This window comes from Fibroporia radiculosa, assembly GCF_000313525.1.
Source record: "Fibroporia radiculosa TFFH 294 genomic supercontigs, scaffold12046, whole genome shotgun sequence".
NCBI classification, from domain to species: domain Eukaryota; kingdom Fungi; phylum Basidiomycota; class Agaricomycetes; order Polyporales; family Fibroporiaceae; genus Fibroporia; species Fibroporia radiculosa.
The window spans coordinates 54,891-81,843 of record NW_012133472.1 but is presented as its reverse complement, the minus strand read 5'-3'; the positions used below and the strand labels follow the sequence as shown (position 1 = coordinate 81,843).

General features: G+C 51.0%; 8 protein-coding genes across 8 annotated transcripts; 4 read left to right on the top strand and 4 right to left on the bottom strand.

Annotated features, from left to right (window-relative positions):
• Positions 1 to 756: 756 nt before the first annotated feature.
• FIBRA_07191 (uncharacterized protein) lies at positions 757 to 7,935 on the top strand (the record flags this gene model as incomplete). Its single annotated transcript, XM_012328886.1, has 30 exons — positions 757 to 957; positions 1,007 to 1,054; positions 1,105 to 1,422; positions 1,481 to 1,646; positions 1,707 to 1,827; positions 1,883 to 2,014; positions 2,076 to 2,097; positions 2,153 to 2,235; positions 2,286 to 2,339; positions 2,396 to 2,538; positions 2,599 to 2,605; positions 2,665 to 2,768; positions 2,823 to 2,891; positions 2,951 to 2,960; positions 3,011 to 3,042; positions 3,098 to 3,135; positions 3,191 to 3,250; positions 3,310 to 3,378; positions 3,444 to 3,469; positions 3,537 to 3,697; positions 3,756 to 3,784; positions 5,844 to 5,913; positions 6,000 to 6,039; positions 6,120 to 6,264; positions 6,325 to 6,390; positions 6,445 to 6,605; positions 6,664 to 6,798; positions 6,849 to 7,008; positions 7,068 to 7,605; positions 7,664 to 7,935. 30 exons carry the CDS (start codon positions 757 to 759, stop codon positions 7,933 to 7,935), a joined length of 3,480 nt encoding a protein of 1,159 aa, XP_012184276.1.
• A 324-nt stretch (positions 7,936 to 8,259) lies between these two features.
• Positions 8,260 to 9,725, top strand: FIBRA_07190 (uncharacterized protein; the record flags this gene model as incomplete). Its single annotated transcript, XM_012328885.1, has 2 exons — positions 8,260 to 9,521; positions 9,611 to 9,725. 2 exons carry the CDS (start codon positions 8,260 to 8,262, stop codon positions 9,723 to 9,725), a joined length of 1,377 nt encoding a protein of 458 aa, XP_012184275.1.
• Positions 9,726 to 10,121: 396 nt separating this feature from the next.
• FIBRA_07189 (uncharacterized protein) lies at positions 10,122 to 11,674 on the bottom strand (the record flags this gene model as incomplete). The annotated part of the gene is made up of 7 exons (XM_012328884.1): positions 10,122 to 10,270; positions 10,344 to 10,724; positions 10,794 to 10,870; positions 10,923 to 10,988; positions 11,045 to 11,151; positions 11,231 to 11,554; positions 11,609 to 11,674. 7 exons carry the CDS (start codon positions 11,672 to 11,674, stop codon positions 10,122 to 10,124), a joined length of 1,170 nt encoding a protein of 389 aa, XP_012184274.1.
• An 821-nt stretch (positions 11,675 to 12,495) lies between these two features.
• FIBRA_07188 (uncharacterized protein) lies at positions 12,496 to 14,973 on the bottom strand (the record flags this gene model as incomplete). Its single annotated transcript, XM_012328883.1, has 17 exons — positions 12,496 to 12,566; positions 12,622 to 12,661; positions 12,715 to 12,835; positions 12,892 to 12,923; positions 12,977 to 13,115; positions 13,177 to 13,254; positions 13,305 to 13,474; positions 13,531 to 13,555; positions 13,671 to 13,954; positions 14,008 to 14,025; positions 14,081 to 14,168; positions 14,217 to 14,269; positions 14,323 to 14,388; positions 14,436 to 14,638; positions 14,694 to 14,784; positions 14,843 to 14,863; positions 14,926 to 14,973. 17 exons carry the CDS (start codon positions 14,971 to 14,973, stop codon positions 12,496 to 12,498), a joined length of 1,548 nt encoding a protein of 515 aa, XP_012184273.1.
• Positions 14,974 to 15,549: 576 nt separating this feature from the next.
• Positions 15,550 to 16,989, top strand: FIBRA_07187 (uncharacterized protein; the record flags this gene model as incomplete). The annotated part of the gene is made up of 2 exons (XM_012328882.1): positions 15,550 to 16,757; positions 16,812 to 16,989. The coding sequence occupies 2 exons, from the start codon at positions 15,550 to 15,552 to the stop codon at positions 16,987 to 16,989; spliced, it is 1,386 nt and encodes a 461-aa protein (XP_012184272.1).
• A 265-nt stretch (positions 16,990 to 17,254) lies between these two features.
• FIBRA_07186 (uncharacterized protein) lies at positions 17,255 to 20,445 on the bottom strand (the record flags this gene model as incomplete). The annotated part of the gene is made up of 13 exons (XM_012328881.1): positions 17,255 to 17,587; positions 17,647 to 17,785; positions 17,860 to 18,155; positions 18,211 to 18,323; positions 18,377 to 18,433; positions 18,487 to 18,532; positions 18,586 to 19,068; positions 19,122 to 19,231; positions 19,280 to 19,313; positions 19,375 to 19,770; positions 19,826 to 20,066; positions 20,124 to 20,347; positions 20,401 to 20,445. 13 exons carry the CDS (start codon positions 20,443 to 20,445, stop codon positions 17,255 to 17,257), a joined length of 2,517 nt encoding a protein of 838 aa, XP_012184271.1.
• A 978-nt stretch (positions 20,446 to 21,423) lies between these two features.
• FIBRA_07185 (uncharacterized protein) lies at positions 21,424 to 22,152 on the top strand (the record flags this gene model as incomplete). Its single annotated transcript, XM_012328880.1, has 1 exon — positions 21,424 to 22,152. The coding sequence occupies one exon, from the start codon at positions 21,424 to 21,426 to the stop codon at positions 22,150 to 22,152; it is 729 nt and encodes a 242-aa protein (XP_012184270.1).
• A 587-nt stretch (positions 22,153 to 22,739) lies between these two features.
• On the bottom strand, positions 22,740 to 23,483 carry FIBRA_07184 (uncharacterized protein; the record flags this gene model as incomplete). The annotated part of the gene is made up of 2 exons (XM_012328879.1): positions 22,740 to 22,933; positions 23,009 to 23,483. The coding sequence occupies 2 exons, from the start codon at positions 23,481 to 23,483 to the stop codon at positions 22,740 to 22,742; spliced, it is 669 nt and encodes a 222-aa protein (XP_012184269.1).
• Between the last annotated feature and the right edge of the window lie 3,470 nt (positions 23,484 to 26,953).

Here is a 26,953-nt window from a genome sequence, read left to right as displayed (position 1 = left end):
CAGGTGAGTGGTCCACATGTCTCTGGTCTACGGAAGGTCCCAATACCGATCGACTACTCATGTTATAGCTTCTGGCGCACGTTCGTGAACCGGTCGACTACTCCTTCGTGTAGTCGGATTATGGAATCGGATTAGGGAATGGAGTACTGGTCTGTCGTTCTAAATTCTTTTTGGTCTTCTGTCGTTGCCATTTGTGTTGACTCGTCCTCTTACCATGATGAATCATCGGATTTTAGCCGATGTACTTGATAGAGAGAGCCCTCCACCATTTACCTGACGTATAATTACAGTCGTTCGGTAACTATAGGATCCCATTGGTGTCCACAGCTACGATAAGTGTGTGGAACGTTTCACGGGGCGGGCCGCATCTACCGTTTGACGATGCCTCAACGCGGATGTCCGTGCATATTCGTCGATACCCAGAATGGTAAATCAACATCAAACTACTCGATGGATGGGCCCCATTTCCGCATACCGACTGTCAGCTGCTAAGGGGGGATGGTTCTATGAATGGGAGAACGGTGTCACTCGATTCTCCACTCCATTGCAGCCTGTCTCTCACGTTTGGTAGAAGCTGAGTTCCTCCGTACGGCATTCGTGCCTGCCCTAGGTCTACCCCCTTGTTCTTGGTCGGGCTGGAACCGTACATTTCATTCTCGGCAACAAACCGATAGAACCGTAGCGACGAGGTATTTGAAGATCTTCCAGTGTGATGGATCCCGTCTGAACTTCCGCTGATATCGAGACGTGGTCAAGATGCTGCTCACTGCTCGTTTGTTCATAGCTGTCGGCTTGTCGCTACGGGGAGTTGCCTCACAGACACCATATTCCGAGACGCTTGGACCCCTGGCATGGACGGCTCCAGGTGTCTTTCCCACTTCCTTGTACCAATCTTATTACAATGATCCCACTGCGACCTCTGCAGAACCGCAGCCCGTCATCACTGATCCCATAACCGTGAGCATCATTACAAAGTATGTCAACGTGTAAATCTCATCGTTTCTAGCATGAAACGTATCCATACTGGATAACCAATCCCGAGACCATCCCTGAGGTATATCTGACAGGTATTGTTGACTTGACGCACCTCATTTGTGATGACAGAGCGATACTTTCGAGCCACACCCCTTTCCGCCCCCCGTGTCGACTCTTGAACTCGCCGAAGTAGCTTTTCAGCAGATCTTGTCAATCGCTTCCAGCCCTGGTTTCGGCAATGACACTTGCGCGCGTTGTCTGGCTGCGCTCGAAGTCGGCAAGTTCGTCGCGCTCGCAACACCAGAGCAAACCTCCCTGTTGGCCGTACGCGTATGCGAGTATTACAACTTCACTACAGATTGTGAGGGGGAGTACGGCCCATTCGATACAGGGGGGGTAATCGCTCAGGTGATCCAGCTTGCGGATGTCGCTGGATACGATGGACAGGTTAGCATGCACCACCTGGAACGATTATGGCCTGTCATACCTTATCTGACTTTGATAGATGATCTGCAACTACTTCTTGAGCCTATGTCCCGTTCCACCCACCAGCCCGCTTGATCTAACAAATTGGTTCGCAAAGCCTAAACCAGACCCCCTTCCAGCGCCGAAACAACCCACCGGCCAGCGACTGAAAGTCCTTCATCTGTCCGACCTGCACATCGATCCTCGTGTGTATCTTAGCATTGCTCTCAGTTGCGTTGCGTAACCAGAGCGCTGCGCGTATGCAGGTTACACCATCGGAGCCGAGGCGAACTGCACCAGCTACTTGTGCTGTCGCCCTGGAGTTTATAATGCAGACAACCCCGAACAGGTGGTTCTCCCCGCGCCCCGTTATGGCTCCTTTTATTGGTACATGGCATGGACTTCTCATCGCGCTCAGATCTCAGATACTGGTTCATTTCAGTGACGCGCCGTACCCCTTGGTAGTGAACGCCTTTCAGGCTGTCCAAGAACTTGCCGGAGGAGATGATGGGTTTGACTTTACGATCTTCACGGGAGATCTCCTCTCGCATGATTCTCATACCTTGCTATCAGCGTACGTGATGTCTATTCATGTTGTGTCTTCTGCAGCAGCACTAAGACTCGATGTCTTCTAGCATGTATACACTCTACACTGAGGTTGGACCCCTGCCCTGTGATGTCGTTGGCGGGTGCTTACAGATGCTGCCTGCAGACTGTACTGTACGATTTGATAAAGCAATTGATCAAGACTGGACCCGTCTACGCTGTTCAAGGCAATCATGACACCTACAATTAGTTTGTGGCATTGTGTTTTTCATTGAAGTACCTGATATATATCCCTTCAGTGCCCAAAATTCTCCATACAACATCGAGAATGGTCTAGTTAACCAATATAATTGGTGTTTTTTTTTGCATCAAATGTCACCTCAGAGGCTGTACTGATCGGTGCATACAGGAATTACGATCATCTCGCTGCGCTATGGGAGCTCGATGGCCAACTCTCGCCCGAAGCTGCTCAGCAAGCCCGAACTCATTATGCCTCATATTCTGTTCAGCGCCAAGATGGACTGAGAATTATTACGCTCAATACTGACTTTTGTGGGTATTTGTACTAGTTTCCTTTGTTAGAAATACTAATTATTGCCGGCCTCTTTCTAGGGTATACGTACGCACCGTCTGTTCTCATATCGAAGAAATAACTATTCATATGCAGTCCCGCACCAGTCAGAACATGTTCAATTACATTAACCTTTCTTCGTCCGACAACTCGGGGATGCTCAGATTCCTGACCGATGAGCTGCAGGATGCTGAGGACGCGGAAGAGCGAGGTGAGTCGGCTCAAATCTGTCAAAATAATGTAACTGCTACTGATCATCTTCCAGTGTGGATTTTGGGGCATGTGCAGAGCGGCTGGGATACTGCAGACCCCTTGGAGAATCCGACCAATTTATGTAGGTCGACGAGTTGCATTCGATATAAGTATATCATGTCATGCTCAAGTTGTGTCCAGTTTACCAGATGTAAGTATTTTAACAGTTGACTGACTGCAAATTTGCCTCACATGTTGCAGTGTCGATCGGTATTCTCCCCACGTCATTGCTGGTGCGCTATTTCAATACGGTTCCTCAGCTTGTACATTGCTCAAGCATATCCTCAGGCGTGTTTTTCGGACACACTCACGAGGACCAAGTGATGGTGCGTCACGTTCATGTTTGGACCATAGTCATGTCAGAACCACGGACATCATTAGATTTACTACAATAACAATGCGACCAATATTAGCGTTGCAAACGCTCAAACTGTTGGCTGGGTAAGCATCGTGACGAGTGTGGCACAGTGCGATGGTTGACCGCAAATATGCTTGCACAGATTGGACCATCGTTAACGCCGCTCACTGCGTACAATTCTGGGTTCCGCGTCTATGAGGTGGATTCTGGTGTGCGTATATCTTCGCGCCAGTATATATAACATCTTATGTACCAACTATACCCCACCTGGAACAGACATTTGAAATCCTCGACTCTTATACGTGTGTATTTTTGTTTTCCGCCTTACATGAATGAGCTGACAATTATCGTGGTTATTCAATCGACCAGGTATATTGCGAACGTCAGCTTGTTCCCTGAACTCGACGGACAGACACAATTTGGACCCGTTTTTGAGCTCGAGTATAGCGCACGAGACACTTATGGTGGAAACATTACCTGGGATTCCAGTGATCCACTGAACGCTACGTGGTGGCATTTAGTCACAGAAGGTTGGATACATCTTCCGGCTTTGGAACCCTGGTAGCTGAATATATATCCACCACGCAGCTATGTACGCTGATCCAGCCCTCGTGGAGGTGTGTTTTATGTTTCAGGATTTATTTATGCGGACATTTCATGCTCCCTTTGCTGACCGGTTCATTAAGACTTTTAACCTCTACCAAACCAAGAGCTCCGTTTTTACTGTGCCTTGCACCGACGAAGAATGCATTGCCCAAACAATCTGCTTCATGCGGAGCGCGAGCTCAAGCCTGGTACTTCAAAATTGTGGGTAAACATGCGAATTGGGTACAGTCAGTAACTATCGCAGAGTCATACTTGATGGATTTTGGTTGACTACCGTTGCTGATGTTGGGTTTCGAATGAAAAGTTTGAGGACCATCCAATTTTTAAGTAACGCGAGTTGATCTGGTCAATAGTATCCTTGCAGTGGGGTAGCACGGGCGGTGGGTTTGAGACTGCTCCGGTGGTGATTTACGGCACTTATTAGAAGTCAATCAGCGTTGGTGGTGAGTAAAAGCTCTCCCTCGTATCCGACTGAACGGCTGCGATGGGTATGCCTATCGTCCAGGCCCTACGTCCACCTGCTGTGGGTGCATAAGTCATGAACTCGTAGTAAGCTGTAAAGTACTGGTCGAGTGTCAGCACAAGTTCCATCTAGACGAGCATATACTTTGACGGACGAATTAAGATCAAAGGTAAATACAAAAAATCATCAGCTGAGTCATAGATGTATTGTATTTACAAGAGTCGATGGTCGATGGATGGTATACAAGTCGTACTAACTGATAACAGACGCACTGCGTCAGAGTACATGATGCTCGATGTCTTTGAATTTGAGAGCTTGGAATCAAGTCGGGACTTTGTGATACTTATGTTATTCTCAGCTTGGATCTTCGGTTGGAGCCTGGATTTGAAGACATCACAGCGGAAAGTAGATCACGGGCAATAAACTGTACTCAGGCTGATAAGTACAAGTACCATCATTTTGTGTCAGCAATTTGACTGTCTAATTAGTTTGGCTTTAGCAACGTTGCTACATTATAGTCCTAGGTGCCTTCCTCACCTCATAATTCAGGACTTACTGCAGCGATTTCATGGTGACCTCTGTCATTCATGACCAAGGCACTGGTGGGCACAATGGGGAATTATTGCGCTAAAGTCAAAGAGCAGTGCTACTAACAATCAAATCTTGGTTGGGTGGGAAAGACGTTAAATACTACTCCAAACTAACAATCAAATCTAGGTTGGGTGGGAAAGACGTTAAATGCTACTCCATAGTACCAACTTTAGTTTTTGATCATGGCAACCTCCTTTCTACGTGCCTGATGCCAGATAGCAAGGACTTAGACCCAATGAAGCTCTGGCGGTATGTAACCGATAATTTCGGCCGGCTACACGGGAGAGGAAGGCAAAGTAGTGGCGCCGTGTGCCATGCGAGATATAGTCACTTGAGTATCTTAAAGGAGACATTAGCCATTGGGGATTCCACTGATTGCCTACGGAGGGTAAATGCTGGACGCTAGGACGATCTGCTTGCTCGAGGTCCGAGCCTCAGGCAGTCTACAGCTTTGGCCTACTGATCACCGAGTCTTCAATAGCACCCGCAGACATAGGGGGTGATCATCATTGAGAAGATTTCGGTAGCATGGAACGAATTCGTACTGCATCTGGCGACCTTCGAGGAGCAAGGAAGAGAAGGCGGACCATTACACCGATATCTGGTCGCGTGGTCGTTCTTCCCGACGGTCATCCGCGCGGCTGGGGAGGGGTAAACGAGCAACAGTTCTCATGCGATGCGAACCTATGCTGCAGTCTTCTCGATTGGAGTGCACTCACGCACCGGACAGCCCACGGTGGCAGTATCAGAATGGTTTCAAGCTCCTAAGCACGAAAAGACGTACGTCTGGCGTAAAATTGGAGCTATGAAGAGGGGTCTCGTGCGCATCGCGTATATACCCAAGTTGCAGCGCGAAATCTTAGGAGACCTGCAAAGGCAGTAGGAGATCATAGTTAGCGAGACGCGCTCGGAGACGAATGACGACAACATTGGTTAGAGCGTCTTGCACATAACGCCCGCAATCGCTGACATCGGTGAAGGGGGCTTATCTGCTGATGATGGCACTCCTACGCTAGGCTGCCGCGGCCGTCGTCGCCGTCGTTGGCAGCGAGGAGAATGGCGACATCGATCCCGCCGGTTGCTTAGGTAAGGCTAGTGAGCCGACATGACTTAAATCTGACTCACGATCAGACAACGGTTCAATTTATAGGTGACAATACATTTTTCATAAGGGCAAAATTCCTTATATAAGACCCTCGGTTTGCCTCCCGGGTATGTACCCTCCCCTCTTCATTTCTGTCTAGACATTTCTCTTGTTACCTTGTATTACATATGACGAACCCCCATTCTAGTGACGAGGAGACCCCCCTGCTTCATGACGCACACCGCACAAAACCCACTCGAACACCCATCCCATGGAGCCAGCTGTCCATCCTCCTCGTCCTCCAGCTCGCTGAGCCTCTCACCAGCCAAGTTATTGCGCCATTCGCACCGGAGGTGAGTCATTCCCAGCCGTCCCCCACTGAGCGCCTGCTCATCACGCTTCTCGCCCTACAGCTTATTCGGAGCATTGGGATCACTGGTGGCGATGAAGCCAAGGTCGGATATTATGTCGGTCTTATGGTGCGTGCACATACTAGTGGCAAGACAAGCGGGGTTTTATATTTTGTCTCGTAGTATTCGCTCTTCTTTGCTACACAAGCGGTGACGGTCCTTCATTGGAGTCGGTTGTCAGATCGTGTCGGAAGGAAGCCTGTTATCATGACTGGTCTGCTCGGTCTGTCACTCTCAATGTACAGTTTTGGTTTATCGCGGACGTTCTGGGGACTTGTCGTGAGGTTCGTCTCAATCACGCGGACTCTTACAACGTTATCTTACCTTGCATATTGTTTAAAGCCGTAGTCTGAACGGAGCTTTGAACGGGAACATTGGTGTATTGAAGAGTATGATGGCGGAGATTACAGATTCAACCAATATCGCAGAGGCGTATGCTTATTTGCCTATATCATGGATGGCAGGCGGTACTTTGGGGTAAGCTCGTCGATTCTGAAATTGAACAATTTAATTCCTAATACCAACAGGCCTATGATCGGCGGAGCATTGTCACATCCTCATGAACGCTTTTCAAACATATTTGGCCATATGGAAATATTCAAGACATATCCTTATTTACTTGCATGTGCCGTACCTGCAACATTCTCGTCTATCGCATTCCTAGTTACACTGTTTTTCCTCAAAGAGGTTAGTTCCACACCTCCTGATGCAGGAACCGTGTATCTCATAGACTCTGCTTGAACAAGACTGTAGCATCACCCGTATCCATTCGTCGTATTATCAAGCTGCGCAAGAGCAAGGCTAACCTTACGCTTCAAAACGTCGTCGGTGCAGACGGACCTAAACCTCCAACACCATTCGTATCATCGAAGGCCGCGGTAGAACCACTTCCACTTCGTGCTCTCCTCATCCCCCGCGTGATAATATCCGCGGGTAATTACGCTCTCCTCGCCATTGTCGATATCAGTTACCGAACGGTGCTTCCTGTATACATGTCCACTCCGATCGATCTTGGTGGTCTTGGTCTCTCTCCTCAGATGATTGGCACCATTCTGTCTGTGTACGGTTTAATGAACGGCGTGATCCAAATCATGCTGTTCTCGAGAGTAATTAACCGATGGGGAGCGAAGAAGGTTTATGTGTTCGGCATCGCTTCAGCGCTCCCCGTCTTCGCTTTGTGCCCTGCCATTAACGTCTTGGCCCGGGCACAAGGATATAGCGTCACCGTATGGACCCTGCTGGTCGTCCAGACACTCATTTCAATACCGCTGAACTTTTGCTATGGTAAGTCTACATGGTCAGGGTCGCATCTCAGAGGGCTGATTGTGACGCGCGTGCGCAGGGAGCGTCTTCATATACATTACGGCATCGTCACCGAACAGGAGTTCTCTTGGTTCTGTGAACGGTCTCTCGCAAATGAGCGTGTCTATCATGCGCGCGATCGGGCCTGCGTTTGCGAACTCGATGTTCTCGCTGTCGATAGACAAGGAACACCACTATCTGCACGGTATGTTGGTGTACGTTTTCCTTGCTTGTTTAGCGTTCGTCGCGCTAGGAGTAGCGACATTGTTACCGACGAAGGTGTGGAAAGACGATGCAGAGGAGACCTCATGAAAATTACGATTTGTTACGACCCGACCGCCTTGTGCAAGATTCCTGCGATACATTGCAACTCGTATTGATTTGTCGTGTCTAGAATAGAATGAAGATCGATATTCTGGAGACGGGATGTGAGTGTATAAGGTGCTGTGCATGGCGTCAAGGCTCGGCAGAGCGCGTGCGGGCCGCGCTCAGCCACAATTGTGGCCGGATAAGCGCCAAAGCCTTCTTGCAACGAACCACCACGACCACGTCAAGTTGCCTCTGCCCTTCTGCCCTGCTTCCGTCGTCGTCCACATCGCTTGGGTCTGCTCACGCGTCTGCGGACAGTTATCCACCATGTCGTCCTTCGCTGCTCTCATGGCCCTCAGTGCCACTCAGACCCGCCAGGCTGAAGAAGCTGTCCAGTCCGCGCTCGACGAGCGCCGGCGTAAGGAGGCCCAGAGACGCAAAGAGCAGGAAGAACGAGAACGCAAGGAACGGGAGCTGGAGGCGAAGCTGCGCATGAAGCGTTTCGAGGACGAGAAGAGAGAGCAAGAGCGGCAGCAGCGACTGCAGCAGGAACTCGCCGCCAAAGAGCGCAAGTTCCAGCAGCGAGAGGAGCAGGAACGCGATCGTCTGCGATATGGGCCCAAGAAGGCGCCCGCCCGCACCGACAAGAGCGGCTACCCCGTGTCCAATGCTGCTCTCCGCCACTCGCGTACCTCGGACGACGAGTCGTCGAGTGCCCTCACCCGTGAGGAAAAGCGCAAGCGCCGTCAGGAAGCCGAGCTGCGCTACGGCGTGAACGCATCGCGCCGTGTCGGCCATTCGTCGAGCTATGGGAAGGCGGGCAGGCGGCTACCAGGAGGAGCAATGGACATCACAACGACGAATACGACGTTATCGGACCCGGGCAGCTCGCTGTCTGTGCGCCAGCGCCTCGCTGCGGAGCCAGCAATGCTCATCAGGCTGAACGTCAACAAGCGTGACACGCGTACCATTGACGAGATCATGCAAGACCGTGCAAAGGCAAAGACCGGTGCGGTGTTGCAGGGCGACCAGGCCAAAGAATTCAATGACTGGTTCGGCAAGAACAAGCAGAAGGACGTAGCCAGGATTACTTCGTCGCAGACGGGCTCTGCTTCGACTTCACGGGCAAATACGCCTGCTACTGGTAGCCAGCCCCCTCCAAAGGTGGCGAGCGGCTCAGCGTCTCCTGCTACTCGCCCATCGAGTCAACTTAAATCCATCGCAACACCTGCTAAGCCTTCGGCCAGCCAACGTGCAGTTATACCCAAAGCTACTCCCTCCAAACTTGCACCTAATAGCTCCGTGAAGCCACAAGGATCGTTGAACAAGGCATCTGCCGTCTCCTCTAAGCTTGCCGCTTCTGCAACTCGACCGGCCATAAAGAAGAGGCCACGATCGCCTTCTCGCTCACCTTCACCTCCACCGAGGAAGCGCGCTATGTCCTCAGGTCCATCGCATAATGATATCAGCCAGGAGATCTGGAAATTGTTCGGTAAAGACCGCTCGCGATACGTTGCTGCGGATGTCATGAGCGACGACGAGGACATGGAGGCTGGTGCACGCGACCTAGAGAAGGAGGAGCTAAGAAGGTCAGTATCATGTAACTTTACTCGCACATATCCCCGTCGGCCGGCAGATTGTCTATTTCGACGACTGACTGTAATCCTCATTTCTTCAGCTCGCGCATTGCCCGCAAAGAGGAGGAACTTGCACTTGAGGAAGAGCGCCGCCATGAGGAAGAGAAGCGGAGGAAGAGAAAGGAGAGAGACCGGGATACCCGTAAGGGTCTGTGATCTACGGTATGTTTATCACAATTTCATCTTCGTACGCTACAGTACTTTGATCGGCACGGTCTTGTTATCTGGACATCTCATTGCACATCATACGCGTCATACATCATGCCCTCATGCATTGTACACTCACATATACTGTTGTAAACCTATGCATCTGCTTCTTGTCTCACTGGCCCATCTTTGTTTATCCCTTCATCGCATAGAATACGCTTGACATCAAATCCTTTGCCTGCAATAAAGTTATTCATCTAACGGCTATATTCGAGTCTCCGTATATTAATCACTACAGTAATGGGATGGCGATGCAGGACAGCAAGAGAAGGGGCGACGATTAAGTGAATACAACGAAGTGCGACGGCTTAAGAGTAGGGTGGTAAATTACCATCCGGCGAGCCATTACTGACCGCCCTCCTCCATTTTGAATCTCTTCCTTGGTCCGTCTGGTCCAAACTGTCCTCCGCCACCGCCCTGCATGAACGCAGGGTTGAAATGTCCTTGGACATTGGCGAACCCGCCCCTGCCTCCCATTGGCATCATACCCATCCCTACATAATAGTACACGCGTCAGCCGCTCAAGAAAAATACAACGGACAGCGTCCTAAGAATCCATGCCCATACCTCCCATCATGCCGCCACCTCGGCCGCCATAACCCGTGTTACCCATCATAGCCCCTCGCGGGCCTTGAGGAATCATACCTCCGCCGCGGCCACCACCAAAACCACCACCCCCGCCCATGTTGTTCCCAACGAAACCACCGCCCATGCCACCCATGCCACCCATGCCCATGCCCATCATGTTGGGCATTCCACCCCGCATCATGCCTCCATTCATCATGCCTCCGCCGCGCATGCCCATGTTCATCATGTTGTTCATGCCCATCTGGTTATTCATGCCCCCTCGGAAGTTCCCACCGCCGCGTCCGGCATTTCCACTTGGGGCACCAGAGGGGATGGGCGTGCCACTTTGCCCTTGATGGCGCATCTCACGCGGAGGCGGTTCTATTTGCGTAGCAAATCAATTAGCGGGCTGTAGCGGATTGCGGAGACGATGTAAAGCGGGATGAATACCTTTGGGAAGAGTGCGGAAGGGATTGCCTTGTGCCGTACTCGTAAAGCTCACAGTTGCACGGCGGTTCTGGAAGTCACTGTCAATGGGAAATCAGCTCGCACTCACTAATACATATTCGGCACACAAACTTGTTGTCAAACCAGTTTTTAAGGGCTGCTGCGTGATCACAGTTGTGACATTCGACGTATGCCATCCTACGAATGAAAATACGATATCAATCCGTGCGGAGCCCGCATTGATTTATGCTCACCCCTTGCTTTTCCCGTTTACTTTATGCTCGGAGAAGGTAATGTCCTTGTGGTCGAGCGTAACGCCGACGTTGAGAGCGACTTGACGCACATCCTCATCAGTCGTCCACTGTAAAAAAAAATAACAATACACGATGTAATCTTAGAACAACATGCATGAGCAAGACTAAACAACTGAACAAACGGACCCATTGCAAATCTCCAATGTACAACGCGTCAAAAGCCCCCTGTCCAGCGCCTCCCCCATTTACTGATTGACTTCCGTTGGACATTCCCTGCCCAGGATTGCTACTAGGATTGCCACTAGGACTCTTTGCGCCCGACGATATCGCAGGCTTGCCATCTGACTCAGGCTTAGCCACGTCGAACTGAGCAGTGTGGTTCCCATTGGACCGCTGCTGCTCGGAATCATCTTCCTCTCTCTGTCTCTTCTCTCCCGCGACGGGAGAGCTCGAGCGTTGTTCACTGTCATGTTCGGTTTTAATAGCAAAATCTTGCGTGTCCTCCATCGACTTACACCCGGGCGCGTGAGCTCGCCACACGCTCAAAATGCTCCGCGCACTCACCTCAACGACTTTGTTAGGGTTGAAACCTTCGTCTTCACCATAAATATCGAAGTCGTCTTCAGGCATAATTACCGGTGTGACTCAAGGAGGGGAGGGAGAAGTGGGGAATTAAAACTTCGTTGCACGTCTGTGATACGACAGGAAGTTTGGAGTACCAACAGACAGGAAAGACAGATATGCAACAGGATATAGCCGGTCAGAGACAAGGAATTCGGAGTAGACGACGCCCACGTCAATGCAGCAAAGGGAGTGGCTCTTACAGGTATGGATACAAGACAAGAATCCAGACGCTCTACTGACCCCTCCAATTGCCAGAGATTACAAATAGGTTACGGCGCAAGGCCGGGCTAGGCTGCGAGAAATGCGAGCTGGTAAAAGAGCAATCGACGGGAGAAAAGAGGATGGAAGTTGGAAACAAGAGCGAGACTCGACAGAAGCGCTGTTAGCACTCGGGCGATTCATCACGTGCGTGTTATCGACCACTGCCGCCCGCCGCAATCCGAATTGTACAACTGCTGGCATCGCCGCCCGCTCCTCAGGGAGTTATTTCCAATGGCTGGGGTCAGTATAATCGACAATCTTCTCACCTTTTACTGGATAAATGCATGTATAGACCCCATTTTTCACTCGAAATATTCATCTTTCAGCATGCTACTTCTAAGCGAAGTCCGTCCTTAACTTATCCAACACTCAAAGAGATCATTCATTACTTTGCAAGTGGAAACGGAAGCCCAAACGGCAAGTTATGTAATGTCTACTCAAGATTCGACTTGTAAATTATGTCCTGTAGATGCTAGAGCATTCTCCCACTCATTACCTAGTGTACATCATCGACGACAAAATGTCAATGCTGGAAGGAGACGGTAGGACAGTAGACCCATTGCACTTCAAAGTCGTGCGTTCTTCGGCATGTTCCTGATCGCCTGACGTACCCCAAGATCTCCAAGAACATCCTCGGCTACAGTCACCATCAGCATGTGTAGTTCACATGGCGAGGACAAGAGAGCACAAACCTCCTCCCAAAATTGAATCAAACGTCACGGTTCTGTGATACTGTGCGCCAGGTCAGCCGTTGAACCATGTGTTGGAACAGTGTGCTAGCTTACATGTTCAACCACTCGACCCATGCCTGTTCTCGTAATACCACGTCCACCAAAGATTTGCACTGCATCTCGTGCAGTCTCTTGTGCAGTCTTTGTTGCATACATCTTCAGGAGTGCGATCGGTCTAGATAGGAAACAGCGTCAACATAACGTATGAGACAAAGCTGTTACTTGACGCACCCCGCGAGCGACTGTGCTTGCTGCTTGTAACCCTGTTCCTCGCAAGTCGTTCAAAATATGTGGTATTAATTATAAGGTAGCATACCATATTGCACATCTGGTAAGTGATATTCTCAACCCACGTCTGTACGCTTTCCGTGCGAGCGATCATGGCCGCAAGTTTCGAGCGAATGACAGCTTGCGAGCTGAGAGGCTTCCCAAATGCCTTACGTTGATTGACCCATCTACCAACATGATCATGAGAGTTGGGTGAGCAGTGCAGAGTCTAAATATTAGAATACTGACTTCAAACACTCCTCGACAACATTACGCTGTATCCGCGCTGAAGCGCAGGCCATTACCCACCGTTCGTGATTGAAGTTACTGTGAGAGCGATATCGGCTTAGGCCCTAAAATGCGGCGATTTGACGAACCTGAGAATGACGAAAACGCCACCATCGACCGGCCCTAATGTATTTTCAACGGGTACTTTGACATTGTCGAAGGTGATATAAGCTGTGCCTGCTGTGGTGGAATATGATGTCTTGATACTTTTTGTCTCAACGCCTTCATCTCTTTCAACGAGGATAACGGTGAGTCCTTTCTGGATCATTGGACTTGCGGTCAGGAAAGTAACATTAAGTTAACAAATCTACTAACCTCTGTCTTACAACCGACAGTAAAGCTAAATAAGAATGTAAGCCGTCTTATTAAATGCCCGCCCCGCAAGGACTCAACTAGTCAGAGAATCTAATGAAGGTATTAATGTACTGATATTGAGAGTAGATGCTCATACATACGTTCCATTTGTGATCCATTTCTTAGTACCATTAACAATCCAAAATTTGCCATCCTCAGATTTCTTCGCTGTCGTCTTCAACCCCGAGACGTCAGAGCCGGCGAATGCCTCAGATATTGCAAGGCTGATGTACTTCTCCCCGGAGAGTACTTCCTTCATGATGCGCTCGCGCAATTCAGGCCTACCAAAATTCATGACGGGCGGAAGACCAATGACCATTCCTCCATTAAATCCATCTTGGTATCCTCGTAATCCCAGGCGGCCAAATTCTTGATTAAGAACAAGCTGTGTCAAATTGTAAGTGAACCACATTGTGCTAAGTTTGGGTTTGGATTGACCTCGTGGAAATAATCATACTAAAGGCACCAACTCTGATAAGTTAACGGAAAGATAGACAGCGCCACTACGCACTTCCTCGGGTGCCACAGCACCGTTCATAAGCGTGAGGCCTTTCAAATGTTTTCCAGGACCCAAACGCATGGCGTTTATGTTCAATTCTCTATTAGATATTCAGTCTCCTGTTTTATTCTGCTGAAGCGCCACCTACCCCAGCTTCTTGATGATTTCGACATTTGGTCGCTTGCCATCCTCCTCCCGTGCCTGGAGAAAGAGACTTATAGGTGCACTGCCAGCACGCTGAAGATGCCACGTACCAATGCGTCGGGGAAAATGATTTCGTCTACTATCTTGCGAATTGCATCGGCCAGGCGCCGATGGCTCTACGTGACATCAGGCAAGGAAAAGACATAAAGACAGAAATAATCACCTCCTTGTAATACGGACTGAAGTAGCCAGGTGAAAGCCAGGTTGGCTCTCCGTACGGTACGGTGCTCAATTCACCCGTTCTCCGACTGTGCAGCTCACTCTTCTCGCCAGTTATAGTGCCTATCTGCAGGCGAGCATATTGCGGCTTCTCCAGAACCTCGTGACGGTGAAGACCGTAGAATACTTCGGTGGCATCTTGGCCAGCTGGTTACGAATTCAGCATTGAGTGTATAAGCGCTGGCATGGATATTGAACTAACGCAGATCGTCCGCGACGAATACACTCGCTCCTCCAGGATGCAGACCCTTAAACTTTGTCACGTCATAAACCTTGGCATCTATGACAAGCCACTTAAACAAAGCGAAGAGTAAAAATCAAGATGGCGACGCTGATTGAATTCAGACCTACCAGGTCGTCTGGCGTGTTATGCTAAGAGCACAGTGATAGATAGGGTGAGTATGAGGCCAGAATGGATGGAATGGGATACCCACCTGGGCAACTTCCTCTCTGGTGTACTGCTTAAGTTGTCTCGAAGACATGCTGTAATTTGTGCGTGGGATGACTAGGGGGCGAATGATGGTCGGGGATGGCCAGTTGAAGGTGATTCCGGGCTGTTTCAATGTTCATAAGTTAGGCATCGGTATACGAGCACAATCACATGCAAGGTCCCGGGACGGTCTTGTGATTTAGTCTATGCGCGTCTGATTTCCATTTATGGTGTAAATTCTGTTTACCTAATCCATCCTGATACGGAATGCTCTCCTCAGCCACACCCGTCCGCGACAGTGGTCTAAGTAGCTTCAGTACTCGAAGTCAACCTTCGTCCTTGTTATCACATCCTTGAATTAATTTTTGGAAAAGAAAAGAATGCATTCTGCTCGGCAAGGAGTCTCTTCCTGTTTGATTCTAATCCTCGGATTTTGATGCTCACTCGTTCAAATGGTGACGAATAGCGGACAAAGAGTTTGGGATCGCAAGAATCGAAAACCACATTCTTACGTATCGCCATGTAAGTAATCACTCTCTGTTTGGCAGCGGCCCAACAAACATACACCGGCCACACTCAAAACATTTATGAACCTTCTCTTCCATCTCTATTTGCCTTGCCCCCAATCATGCTCGACTTCAAAGGATCAGTTTCAAAATCTACTGAAGACGACGAGGAGGGGCCGATATCGGGTGGGATAATATCATTCATTGACTCTTTTTCATCTAATCGATCGTGGTCGTCTGCGTCGCCACTGGAAGCAACTCCCTCACGGCGCCCCAAGCTGCACCCCGATGACTTCGATGAGAGAGAAGAATCGTCTAATCCTGACGAGCTTCTCCTTCCGCAGACACCTCAATCACGTACCCTTTCAACCAAAGATATCGTTGGACGGAGGCGGGGATCCACCGCGGGCGGTGGCACACCTTGGCGTGCGTTGTTTAGTTCGAATAAAGATGCTCCGCCGCAATTATACTCAACTAGCTGGTTGTTAAAACAATCTCGTCTTCCTGTTGCGTCCAATGATTGCTTTGGTCGTGAAACGCGTGTTTACGACGATCATCAGCGGCGCAAGGTGCAGTCGGACCCAGATGCATCTACTTTGGGGGTATTGTCTCCGGCTCTCTTCACGGAATCATTGACCACTAGCCATGTCCGTGGTTGGCGAGCTTCGACCCGGAGATTTGATGGCTATATCCGATCGACAGAAAAGACAATTGAACCTCGCAAACTATTGCACGAATCTGGGACAAACAATGTTTACGGATCTTTAATACGCTCGTCTCGTTCTCGCAGCGTAGACTGCAGTCCTGAACGTAGCTATGACTGGCGCTATACAAGATACCCAAACTCAAGACAAAAAGACGATAGATCAGAAATTATGGATCGAACTTACACGCGACTGCCCTACAGGTTTACTCGATCTACCTATGACCTTGCGGACAGCTTGCCAACGATGGTTGATCGCGATCGGCCATTGACAACGGCCAAGAACGATCTAGCAAGACTGAGTTCTTTCGAACAGGTAGAGTTGTCATCTCGTTCAAGGTCACGGTATTTGTTTCGCACTTCGCTCGATCATTCGGATGAAGAAATGCAGAATCGACGAGGTCCAAAACGTGGTATCAATCGAATCGCTCGAGAACGAGGCTCCAAAGCTCGCCGACCTTCATCTCTTCCGGACAATTCAAAGTATGAGACAATTTTGCCGCAGGTCAACCCCTACGTGCCATCACTTTTGAACCCGAATCGCCCAGGGTACCTGCCCTTAACGTGCCCTGTCAAGAGAGTACGATCCTCATACGATAGACAAGCTTTCGTCCAGAGAAGCAGACTGTACGTACTCACCATGTGTCTATTATTTAGTCAATACTCAACCTCATATGATAGGCTTTGTCATGCCGGTAAATGCGGGCCCTGTTGGCAGTGTAAACATACATCGCCTGCGAAAGCGGCCTGGCTATCGAACCTTTGGGACCGGTCTCTTCCCGACACCTCAAATTCTACAGAGTGGTCGTTGGACGCAGACGGCGATGCCAGCATGTATGACGAAACCGAGACTTTTTGAGATTGACAAATCCAAATTCTGTCAGGCACAAAGGAGAGTTTGAAAATCTCAATTATCAATTATGAGATGAATCAAGTTCCAAGTGCCCATTATCTAGTCCCACTGCAATCCACAGTTATGGCTCGTATTACGCCGCATCCCACAAATTCATTCACTTCCTGTGTTCTATCGTGTACAGTAGTATATATACACAACCAATGTACCTTGGCGTTGAACATTGTAGCATAGCTTATAATACAGTTTTATTCTTACAACAAACAGAGCATCAGAAGATATTATATGCACGGGCCAGCGGGAGTCGCTCAGCAGGCTCAATGGTCATCAATTCACCATCTGCCCGAACCTCATATTTTTCCGGGTCCACCTGCATCTTCGGTGTGGCACGATTCCATTTCATGTCTTTCTTAGTCACGTTCCGGCAGTTTCTGACCGCTTCACAGCGCTTCGAAAGCCCGTAGCCCCGCACGGTGCCCGATTCAATCGAAGCCGCTGAGACAAACGCGACAGAGTTCAATGCCGCAGACATCGGAAGTGCACCCCACATCGGCCGCCCGATGACGGGTTGTACGGTTGGAATGGAGGCGTTTGCGTCACCCATCTGTCAGCACATCTTCAGCATCCGGTGACTCGAAGCTCCCAAGACAACTCCATACGGACCTGCGCCCACACAATCACGCCCGACTTGAGCACCATTTCGGGCTTCGTGCCGAAGTTCTCCGGTTTCCATAAGACGAGGTCCGCCAGCGTCCCGACGGCGACCTGCCCGACCAGATGACTCACGCCGTGCGTGATGGCACTGGCCCGACGGAGATGGGAATTCGTGATGAGCACGGAAGCAAACGGACGAGAGCGTCTGGGGCATCGACTCACGGATTGATGGTGTATTTGGAGACGTAGCGCTTGACGCGCGCATTATCTCGGCCTGGCGCATCGCCCAGCGACGCTAAGGGGCCCCGGAACTCGCGCAGCTTGCTCGCAGTCCGCCACGTTCGGCTGATGACCTCGCCCACACGGCCCATAGCCTGAGAATCGGAGCTAATCATCGAGATGGCTCCAATATCGTGCAACACGTCTTCTGCTGCCACTGTCTCTGCACGGATGCGCGACTCGGCGAATGCGAGATCTTCGCAGATGGACCTATCGAGATGATGGCAGACCATGAGCATCTGTGCGATAGGGATATCAGGTCCGAGAACGCTTTTCAAGGCCGATATGGCTCACGTCCAAATGCTCATCGAGCGTGTTTTTCGTATATGGACGCGTGGGATTAGTTGAGGAGGGCAGCACATTGTCTAATTCACAAACGGTGATGATGTCGGGAGCGTGTCCCCCGCCTAGGTAAAACCCAGTCAGTCACGATGGTTTGGCAGGTCTCGGTTGCGCTCACCAGCCCCTTCGGTATGATAGGTGTGGATGGTGCGATTGCCAAAAGCTTCAATAGTACCTAGCCAAGATTAGTAGAAATAGTCGATTATGATCGCAACGAAGACGACTCACTTTCAACAAAACCACTCTCGTTCAGAGTGTCCGTGTGGATGTTGACCTGTCATCGCAATTTTCAGCGCGGGTAATCTCACATAGTATGGATGGATGAACCTGGACATCGTACTTATCGCCCACGTCCAGACAATTGGAGATCGCTGACGGCGTGGAACCCCAGTCCTCATGCAGCTTCAGTCCGGCAGCGCCCGCGACGACGACCTCCTCTAACGCCTGTGTGCCTGAGTCATTCCCCTTCCCTGTGAAGGCGAAATTCATCGGGAGCGTATCCGTCGCGGCAAGCATGTGTCGGATGTAGAATGGACTCGGGGTACAGGTCGTCGCATTTGAGCCGGAGCTAGGCCCAGTACCGCCACCAATCATCATAGTCACGCCCGACGCGAGGGCCTCCGGAACCTGTTGAGGACAAATGTAATGGACATGCGCATCGATGGCGCCGGCAGTGACGATTAGTTTTTCTCCAGCAAGAGCTTCGGTTGAGGAGCCGATAATCAAATGTGGATGTACGCCTTCCATGATATCCGGGTTACCCGCTTTTCCTATACCCACTATTCTTCCCTGCCTGACTCCAATATCTGCCTGCGTATATGCACATAAGTATCTTGGAGTCAAGGTATTGTTGGCAGTGAAACCTTGTAGATTCCACTCCAATCAACGATCAGCACGTTGGTGATTACAAGGTCGAGAGCATTCAAGTGTGACCGGTTTGTTGCTTGGCCCATACCCTCGCGAATGGTTTTGCCTGTACGGAAACTCAATACTTTCTAAATCGCTTGCACGAAAAGTTTACCTCCTCCGAATTTGACTTCGTCACCATAGACCGTCTGTCACAGACACCTCCATATCAATGAAATTGACACATTCGGGGGCCCAGATGAACCTCACCTCGTCCCGCTCGACTTCAATCCACAGTTCTGTATCACCCAGCCTCACCCTGTCGCCCACTGTTGGTCCAAACATGGCGACGTATGTTTCCCTGCTCATCTGCGTATCCGAGAATATTTCCAGCGCACGAGGCTCGGGAACATGACCGAAACCTCTCTGAATCAAATTGGCAATGATGTTATCTGCTCTTGTCAAATCAACTATACCGGAGGCAAGCCGGTTCCCGCCCGTGATCTTTTTAAGTCCTGCAATGGCGCATAGAGTGACGGGTTTGGTCTCTCCAGGCTCGAATCGTACTGCCGTGCCGGCAGGGATGTCCAAACGCTTTCCGTATGCCCTGGCTCTGTCAAAAGCGAGCGCCTTGTTGGTCTCGATGAAATGGTAATGCGAGCCAACCTGCAGACAAAGCTGCTGAACTGTGCGAAACGCAACAGCCAGCAGCGAGACATACCTGAATAGGGCGATCACCATTGTTTGTCACGCTGAGTCTAACACGTTCACGTCCAAGATTGATAGTGATAGGCTCCTTTTTGACAATGACCGCGCCAGGGGCGTTCTCGCGGGTGTATTCAGATGAGACAAACTCGGGGAAGGCATCGTCTGACGGGACGGGGAGAAACGAACCGTACAGCGCGTCCGACAGGTCGACTGTGTCGTTGCATATAGGATCATGTACAGTCACGAGAAAAACGCTGTAGAACGGATTGAGTATATCGAGAAGTGAACTTGCTGTGGTCGGCATTACGCACCCGTCATGAAATGTGCCCTCGACCTGGATCTCGTGGAGGAGGCTGGATACGCCTGGTAGAACATGTCTCCTGCCGAGGAGGGTTCTGCCATGATGCATCAATTGTGTGACCGAGTGCTTGCCATCTCGTATGCGTTCCTGTAATTGAGATGCAATCAAAGCTTCGGCCTCTGTCTGGTTCAGCTGGAGGCCTCTGGCGAGACGCTTTTGGGCGATGAACCCAACCTGTGTCGCATTGGATCGGTAGCTGGTCAGGTAAGGATCGGATTTGGTCCAACCTGGGACAAAAGAAGCTTTGCCTCTTCCCTGGGTGCAAGCCGCATAGCTCTCGCTCGGAAATGTGCAGGCCAGACAGTGAAGGGCAGCACAGAAAGAGTGTTGATTTGGTGAAGAGACGCAGACTGGTCGCAAAGATAAGATTGGGCTCAACGGGCGATAAGAAACTCGTGTTGATGGTTGCGGGTTCCAACGACTCTTTCAACCTCGCGTCGCCAGTCTGCTTTTACTTTCCTTTGCTCTCCTTCCTCGTCAGCTGTTACCGCTCGAGTTTTGCTCCCCACGGCTGTTTCTCCCTATGGATCTCGACTGAGCTGTGCGGCGACGCGTCTCGCCAACCGCCAGGCACGGAGGCTGTTTGCTGTTCTCGTCCGACGTGGTTCAGAGCTCACTTGTGTCCAGCCATGTCCCGCTGCGGCAGGCAGCTGTCTTTCTTCAAGCCATTGCGGAGGTATTCCCACTCCAAGGCCGCACACGCTTCAGTCACGGAGGCAGGGCGGCGGTAGCTCATTGTCCTACTTATCACCTGGCGTAGAACACGCGGACACGACGATACAGCCTCGGCTCTACTCGATGCCTTACTGGCCCTCGCCGTCTGCCTGAGCGTAAACCACCGCAAATGCTGGGATGGACGTCCGAGAATGATGCAGACCAGCCGCAACTGATATTCATGTATATCACTTGATGACTCGCACTGCCGCATATGTTATGAACCAGATCTGGAGGCGTGGGTGCGGCGGCCAGCCATGTTGTGTGGGCGAGGTACTTATCCATTGCAGAATTCAATTGTCCTCGGCTCGGAGCACAGCAGCATGGATACAGCATGTCGGCGAGGGCGCTGCGGGGCGCCCACGGCCGAGTCACGGCACAGCCCGCTTTCTCCTTCTATGGCCACGAAGTCACGTGCGGGCCCTGTCTGTCCGATTCATATCCGCGACCGAGCTGGGATGCTTTGTCTCCCGTCCCATCATTCCCCTTGTGAGCCCATCAGCGGGCACACCTCGCTTATATTCCCTCTATCATCCATGACCTGCTCTCCATCTCTCTCCTCGTCCTCCACCTCCCCGTCAGCCTCCAACTCCCGCAAGCGCAGCATGTCCTTCTCCGCCCCGCTACCTCCTCAAAAGTCTGCCCGCACCCTCCGTCGCACAGGCTCGTATCTCTCACTCGAAGATATGCAGACCGCAGTGGAGACCACCCTCTATGGCCGGAATGGGGCGCCCTCTTCTCTCTATGCCAATCCCTCTGCCGGTGCCCCGCATACACGCAGTTTGCGCCATTACAAAGACGAGCGAGACCGTCGGAAAGCGACGCTCCGGTCCTCCAACACCGTCGTACAAATGCCTAGTATCACTGTCACCACTTCTCACATACCTTCTCGTATACCGATTCCTCGTCTACGGACATCGTCTCCCCTCGCGCCCGCACCGTCCGTCCTGCCTGCGCGCACCGCTTTCCCACGGTCCAAGCCAGAGCCAGACCTCTATCGTGTGGCGATTACCACGCGCATGCGCATGTCGCCGGAGGGTCGCAAAATCCTCTACATGGGCCCGCGTCTGGCGCTTTCGATGTTGACTGCGACCCAAGAGCTCGAGCGGTCCCTGTTTTCGGCAACTACGGAGCTCGAACAAATCGTTGCGGCGCAGCGGGATGCAGACAACGACATCGTTATGGCGGATTGCGATGTTTCATTGGGCAAATCGTGGGTGGTTGTGTCCTCTGAGGACTGGGAGATGATTGATCGTGGTGCTTAGGCTTCAGAGGAGACCCGGTGCCCATGGCAGCCTCTAATGACCATCATCGACGAGGAGATGGAGATACGACGAAGATACTTCCGCGCCGTGTGGATACAGGCCCGCACGTCGCACTCGCATGGCAGCCACATGAACGGACTAACGGCGCACGTTGTGTTGCGTGTCCTATGTTTATTTACTTCGAGTCCAGGCTAGGTTCTGCTCATTTTAATTCACCCAAATTCCTTTTGGGATCGCGTTGACAGTTGATTATGGGATGGACATTGTTGTATTCGATATGTGGTTCATCGATAGCGTACGATGTGTGTAGCAATCATGTAGCCTTTGCTCGTACTGGGCTGTTCATTTTGCAGTGAAAATTCACCTGTTTTCGCGCATACAGTATGGAAAGAAGTGTCCTTCGCAGGTGTGGCACAGGTTGACAGATGCCATCTGCTAACTCCGTTCATGGACTTGCTTACACGCTAGTGGTGATGGATAATGCTCCATTGATTCATACAGATCTTATAACAGCTACATCAGTGACAGTGTAGAATCCCAATGGCAACCGGAACAGATGAGCCATGTCGGAGACAATGAACGGTGTATCATGTTGGCATCTGTGGACGAGAAACGCGCTTGGGATGATGTTGGCTTACCACACATCCTCTCGCATCGCCTGCGAGCCCGCAACAGGTCCACAGCAGCTGGCCAAGTTTGAGCGACGACGTTCTCCTCGCCCGCGAGTCTTCATAGATTTCACTCCAGCTCGCGATCCTCTCGTCGTCGTCGCAGAGCGCACCTGGGGGAAGAATCCCATCCCATCACGTCAGCCACGAACACATTGACGGTTGCCCTCCGATGGGCACCCACGCACCTGGGTGATATCTGCACTCTCCCATCAGGCGTTCGCGACCTGCGTCATACACAGTGCGACAGTGCCCACATGTGTCCCATCGGGGCACAACGTCGCCATCCGCCGGCACGCCACGACGGCTCGGGCGGTGCTTCACGGTGAGCAGCATCGCCGACAAGGCGGCCTCGGAGCTCGAGTCCGCTTGCGCTAATGCTATCAGGCTGTTATGGAGCCACTCTGGCGGGCACGCGGGGAGAGCGCGGCACAGCGCACGCAGGCGGACCCCGCGGTCTGCGCGCAGAAGCTGCTCCGTGATCTCGGCCGTTTTGAGTGCCTCGGAGGAGAGGGGCAGGGGGTCAGCGGTGTTTGAGCTATCTTCCGCCAGCCTGGTCAGAAAGTCTTTGTCCACCATGCTGACATTGCTGTCGTCGGCGGAGATCATGCTCATGTCGGACATGGAGACGTTGCTGTCCATCGAGACATCCGGGTCAGACATTGTTGAAGCTTTGACGTTGTTCACTACGCTGCTTCTTGAAAACAGGCTCCTGCATCAGCGAATTCCCGTGAGTACTGACTCCAGAGTCTACGCTCACCTTGTTCGTGGTTGCGGAAGTTTGGTACCGAAGAGCTGAATCACTCACCGTTAAACCTGGCACAAGACAAAGGGGGGCCACAGCTGCTCTCGCCACAACATACCCTAAGAAGCGCTCGAGCAGGCCACACCGATAGCACCCGCCACTTGCCAGTGGCAAGTAGCGGATGCTACGATAACCTCAGTATTCCGCGAAGAGTCCAGTGAACACACATTATGTCAAATAAAAACGATGATATCTTCACTGCAATGCAAGCCGCAAGAGTATAGATGTCATCACGAGGCTGAATCTTAGTATCTGGTGCGTTTTGATCTCGGGTCATCGATATCGTGCTCACTCGGCTTTCTCTATTTACATCCGTCGGCTCTGGCATTCGCCTCGCAGCAGGGCCAGATGAATCTTTTGGGATACTTCTTCCGATTCTCGTCCTTATCTATGATATCATTATATCTAACACACGTCCTAGTCATCCCACCTTTGGTGGTCGACGACAATCTCGCCTGAAACACCCAAAAATGGATTCGATAGCGACCGAATAGATGCCGACACACCTGGATGATACAGACATTCTTCCTCAACCCAGCGGGTGCTGACGTCGACTTCCTCCTCGCAGGTCCTGCATACGTCTCACCTAGAGATGCATCGCTCCTCCGACCTCTTTCGCTTTCCGCTTCTCAATCTTAGCCTCGTGAAAAGCTCTCGCCAAAAGGCGCGTTCAAGGTCAAGATTCCCACACATGAAATCCATCACCATGCCTCGCAGTCTTTCTTCCAAACACGCAGATATTGCACCGCATAGTTCCCGACGAGCCTTATCGTCGAGCTCGATTTCGTTTTCCGCATCCGAAGCGGACGAAGTGTCTGATTCTCTCCCCAAGTGAGAATCAGTCCAAATCCCGCACGGAGTGTGAGCCCGACAACTCAATAACGTCCGGCATCCCTAGTGGCTATGAGTCATGAGCAATGATTGTGCAGCAGGAGAGGTCACCGCACTTTTAGCTATATACTAACCTCCCTCCCTCGTTCAGGCATTGCTATGGAGATCGCGAAAGGTGAGTCATAATGACTAGTCGTCGTTGACAATCGAGTGGCGGGGTGCCTGGCTCTCGTGGCCAATAGCAACGCACCGATCTTGATCGTGAACGCGAACAGGTTACTTCTCCCCTACACTTGCTAGCTGGTCAACGAGCGAGTGCAGAATGCAGTGTGTGGATCAACTCTTCAAGTATCATCTGGTAGATGTGCTAGGAAATAGCATACAAGAGGCATGGGGACGTCAAAAACTAAAACCAATCGAGTGACATTAGTGCTTGACGCGATTTTGATCAGCCTGAGGTCCACTGATGCATGCTTGTCTTCTTCGCAACCAGAAGTCCCGCCACAATATCTGCAGCAAGACCAGTTGTAATTCTCTGGATACTCGTCGCAGCTGTGCTCTGCGTCAATGGGAACATGACAGTTTTCATCCCAGTCAGCCCATTCGTCCCAATTGACTTCCAGAAATCTTAAGCACAGAACATCACCATTGATGTGTGGCAAGCACAGGAACAAAGACAGGGCGGCTCATCTGGGTGATACTCATACTCTCCATGACTTCGTTGCGTGCGAACGTCAAACTACTCGTTGCAGTTGGTGCAGATCGCCCACTGTGGTCGTGTCGGAATCAGTCGGTTCAACGACTTCCGCCGCTCCTGATAGCGTATCTGTATTGAAGGCGACTACAGTGTCAGCAGCGACTCTTGAAGCCATCGGAGTATTCACAGATATCCTACCGCAATATGGGTTTAGTTCCTAGCCTTGCGTTCACTTCACACCTACGAGAGGAAGTGGTGCAGACCTCAGAGTGCTAACATTGACAAGTTGGGCATTCGAGATGAGCGATCTGATGTATAGTGCACGTGAGGCGGGTGCCACCTTTGAAATTGTGACTTGTTGATTTTGCTGTACGGCGGCCCTCTCGACAGAATGCTTATTTACATTCTTTGCACTTATATCTCTTTTGAAGCTATAGTATTCTCGTGTGGCACTTCCCATCTGATCCAGTGTCATCAACGACATACTCCCTGCTGTCATCACGGTTCAGCAACATCATGTAGCAAGAATCCATGGCCTCCCGGTGCAAGCTGCCTATCTAGCCGACTTTCGGACCTATTTTCTCAACCACCTGGAGTTGCGGCTGAATTTTTTACTGGCAATGGTGGAAACTTCTACCCTTTCTGGGTCCGCCTGAATGTTGAACGGCTGTGAACATGACATTTTCCATAAGATATCCGGATCAGGCACCACTAGGATTGATCGTGATGGCTGATGCTAATTTATGGCTGCGCATACACTGTGGCTGGTATCAAGTCAGGAATGCGGGTACAGCGTAGGTATATGTCCCCGTCCAACCTCGTTTCCGCAAAGTTTAGACTCATCTCGCCGATATTGATACAGACGCAAGCTCCTCAGTGTCGTTCGAAATACGATAGGTCAGCCCATATGCAGGAGGTGACACTATCACTACTATGGGTGCCTATGGCTTTATCGGCGGCACTCCGCCCTAGCGGGATGCTGTTCGATCCGTCGGCTGGCTGCAGACATGTTCAGCGTTCAAGGTCATTCGATATTTCTCACATGTCGTCCAGATGAACTTCTTCATGGGAGATCCCTTCTGCACTAGCTTCGCTGTAGAAGATTTGCCGTTATGCGATCTTCCGGGATAGATCATGGACGCAAATTTCCTAGTACCAGGGCTTCGTGGTTACTACTTCTGTCGAGGAAACACGCAACCCGCCAAGACGTCACAGACATTCCCCAACGACCTGACGGGCGTCGGATAGTTTTCTCTCCTCCGTCTCGGGACGGAAGGTTGCTCCGGCTTTTCCGCTGGTGACTAACTTCAGTATCTAAACATGCAGGAGACGATCATGATATCAGGCCCATCCGTGTCTTCCAGCTTCATGACAATACCACCCTTGCGCCTATCGCCTGGGTAAACGTCAAAAGCTTCACTTTTTATCGAGAGACACTCCCTCATGCGCACTTGATGCGGACGTTTCAAGTTATGGACAGCCTGGACAATCCATCCAACAATTCAATAATACCTTTTATGTTTATGAAACTCGCATGTGCAATCGCGACTGATGGACGAACGACATTCATGTGCGTCAAACAAACGATACTGTCTTACCGTGCCAATTTCAGCGGCAAAACACAAGTACAAGTCGACGGTGTTGTGCAGCACGAGCTCGGACACGCCTTTATCTGACAGTACAAGCTGCGACGTTTCAAACTGGTTCAAGCCACCGCGCTCGCCAACGGTGACGTACCGATCGTCGATCTTGATCCCAATCGCACGTGCGGCCTGATCACTGCGCGCTTTCTCCCGAACC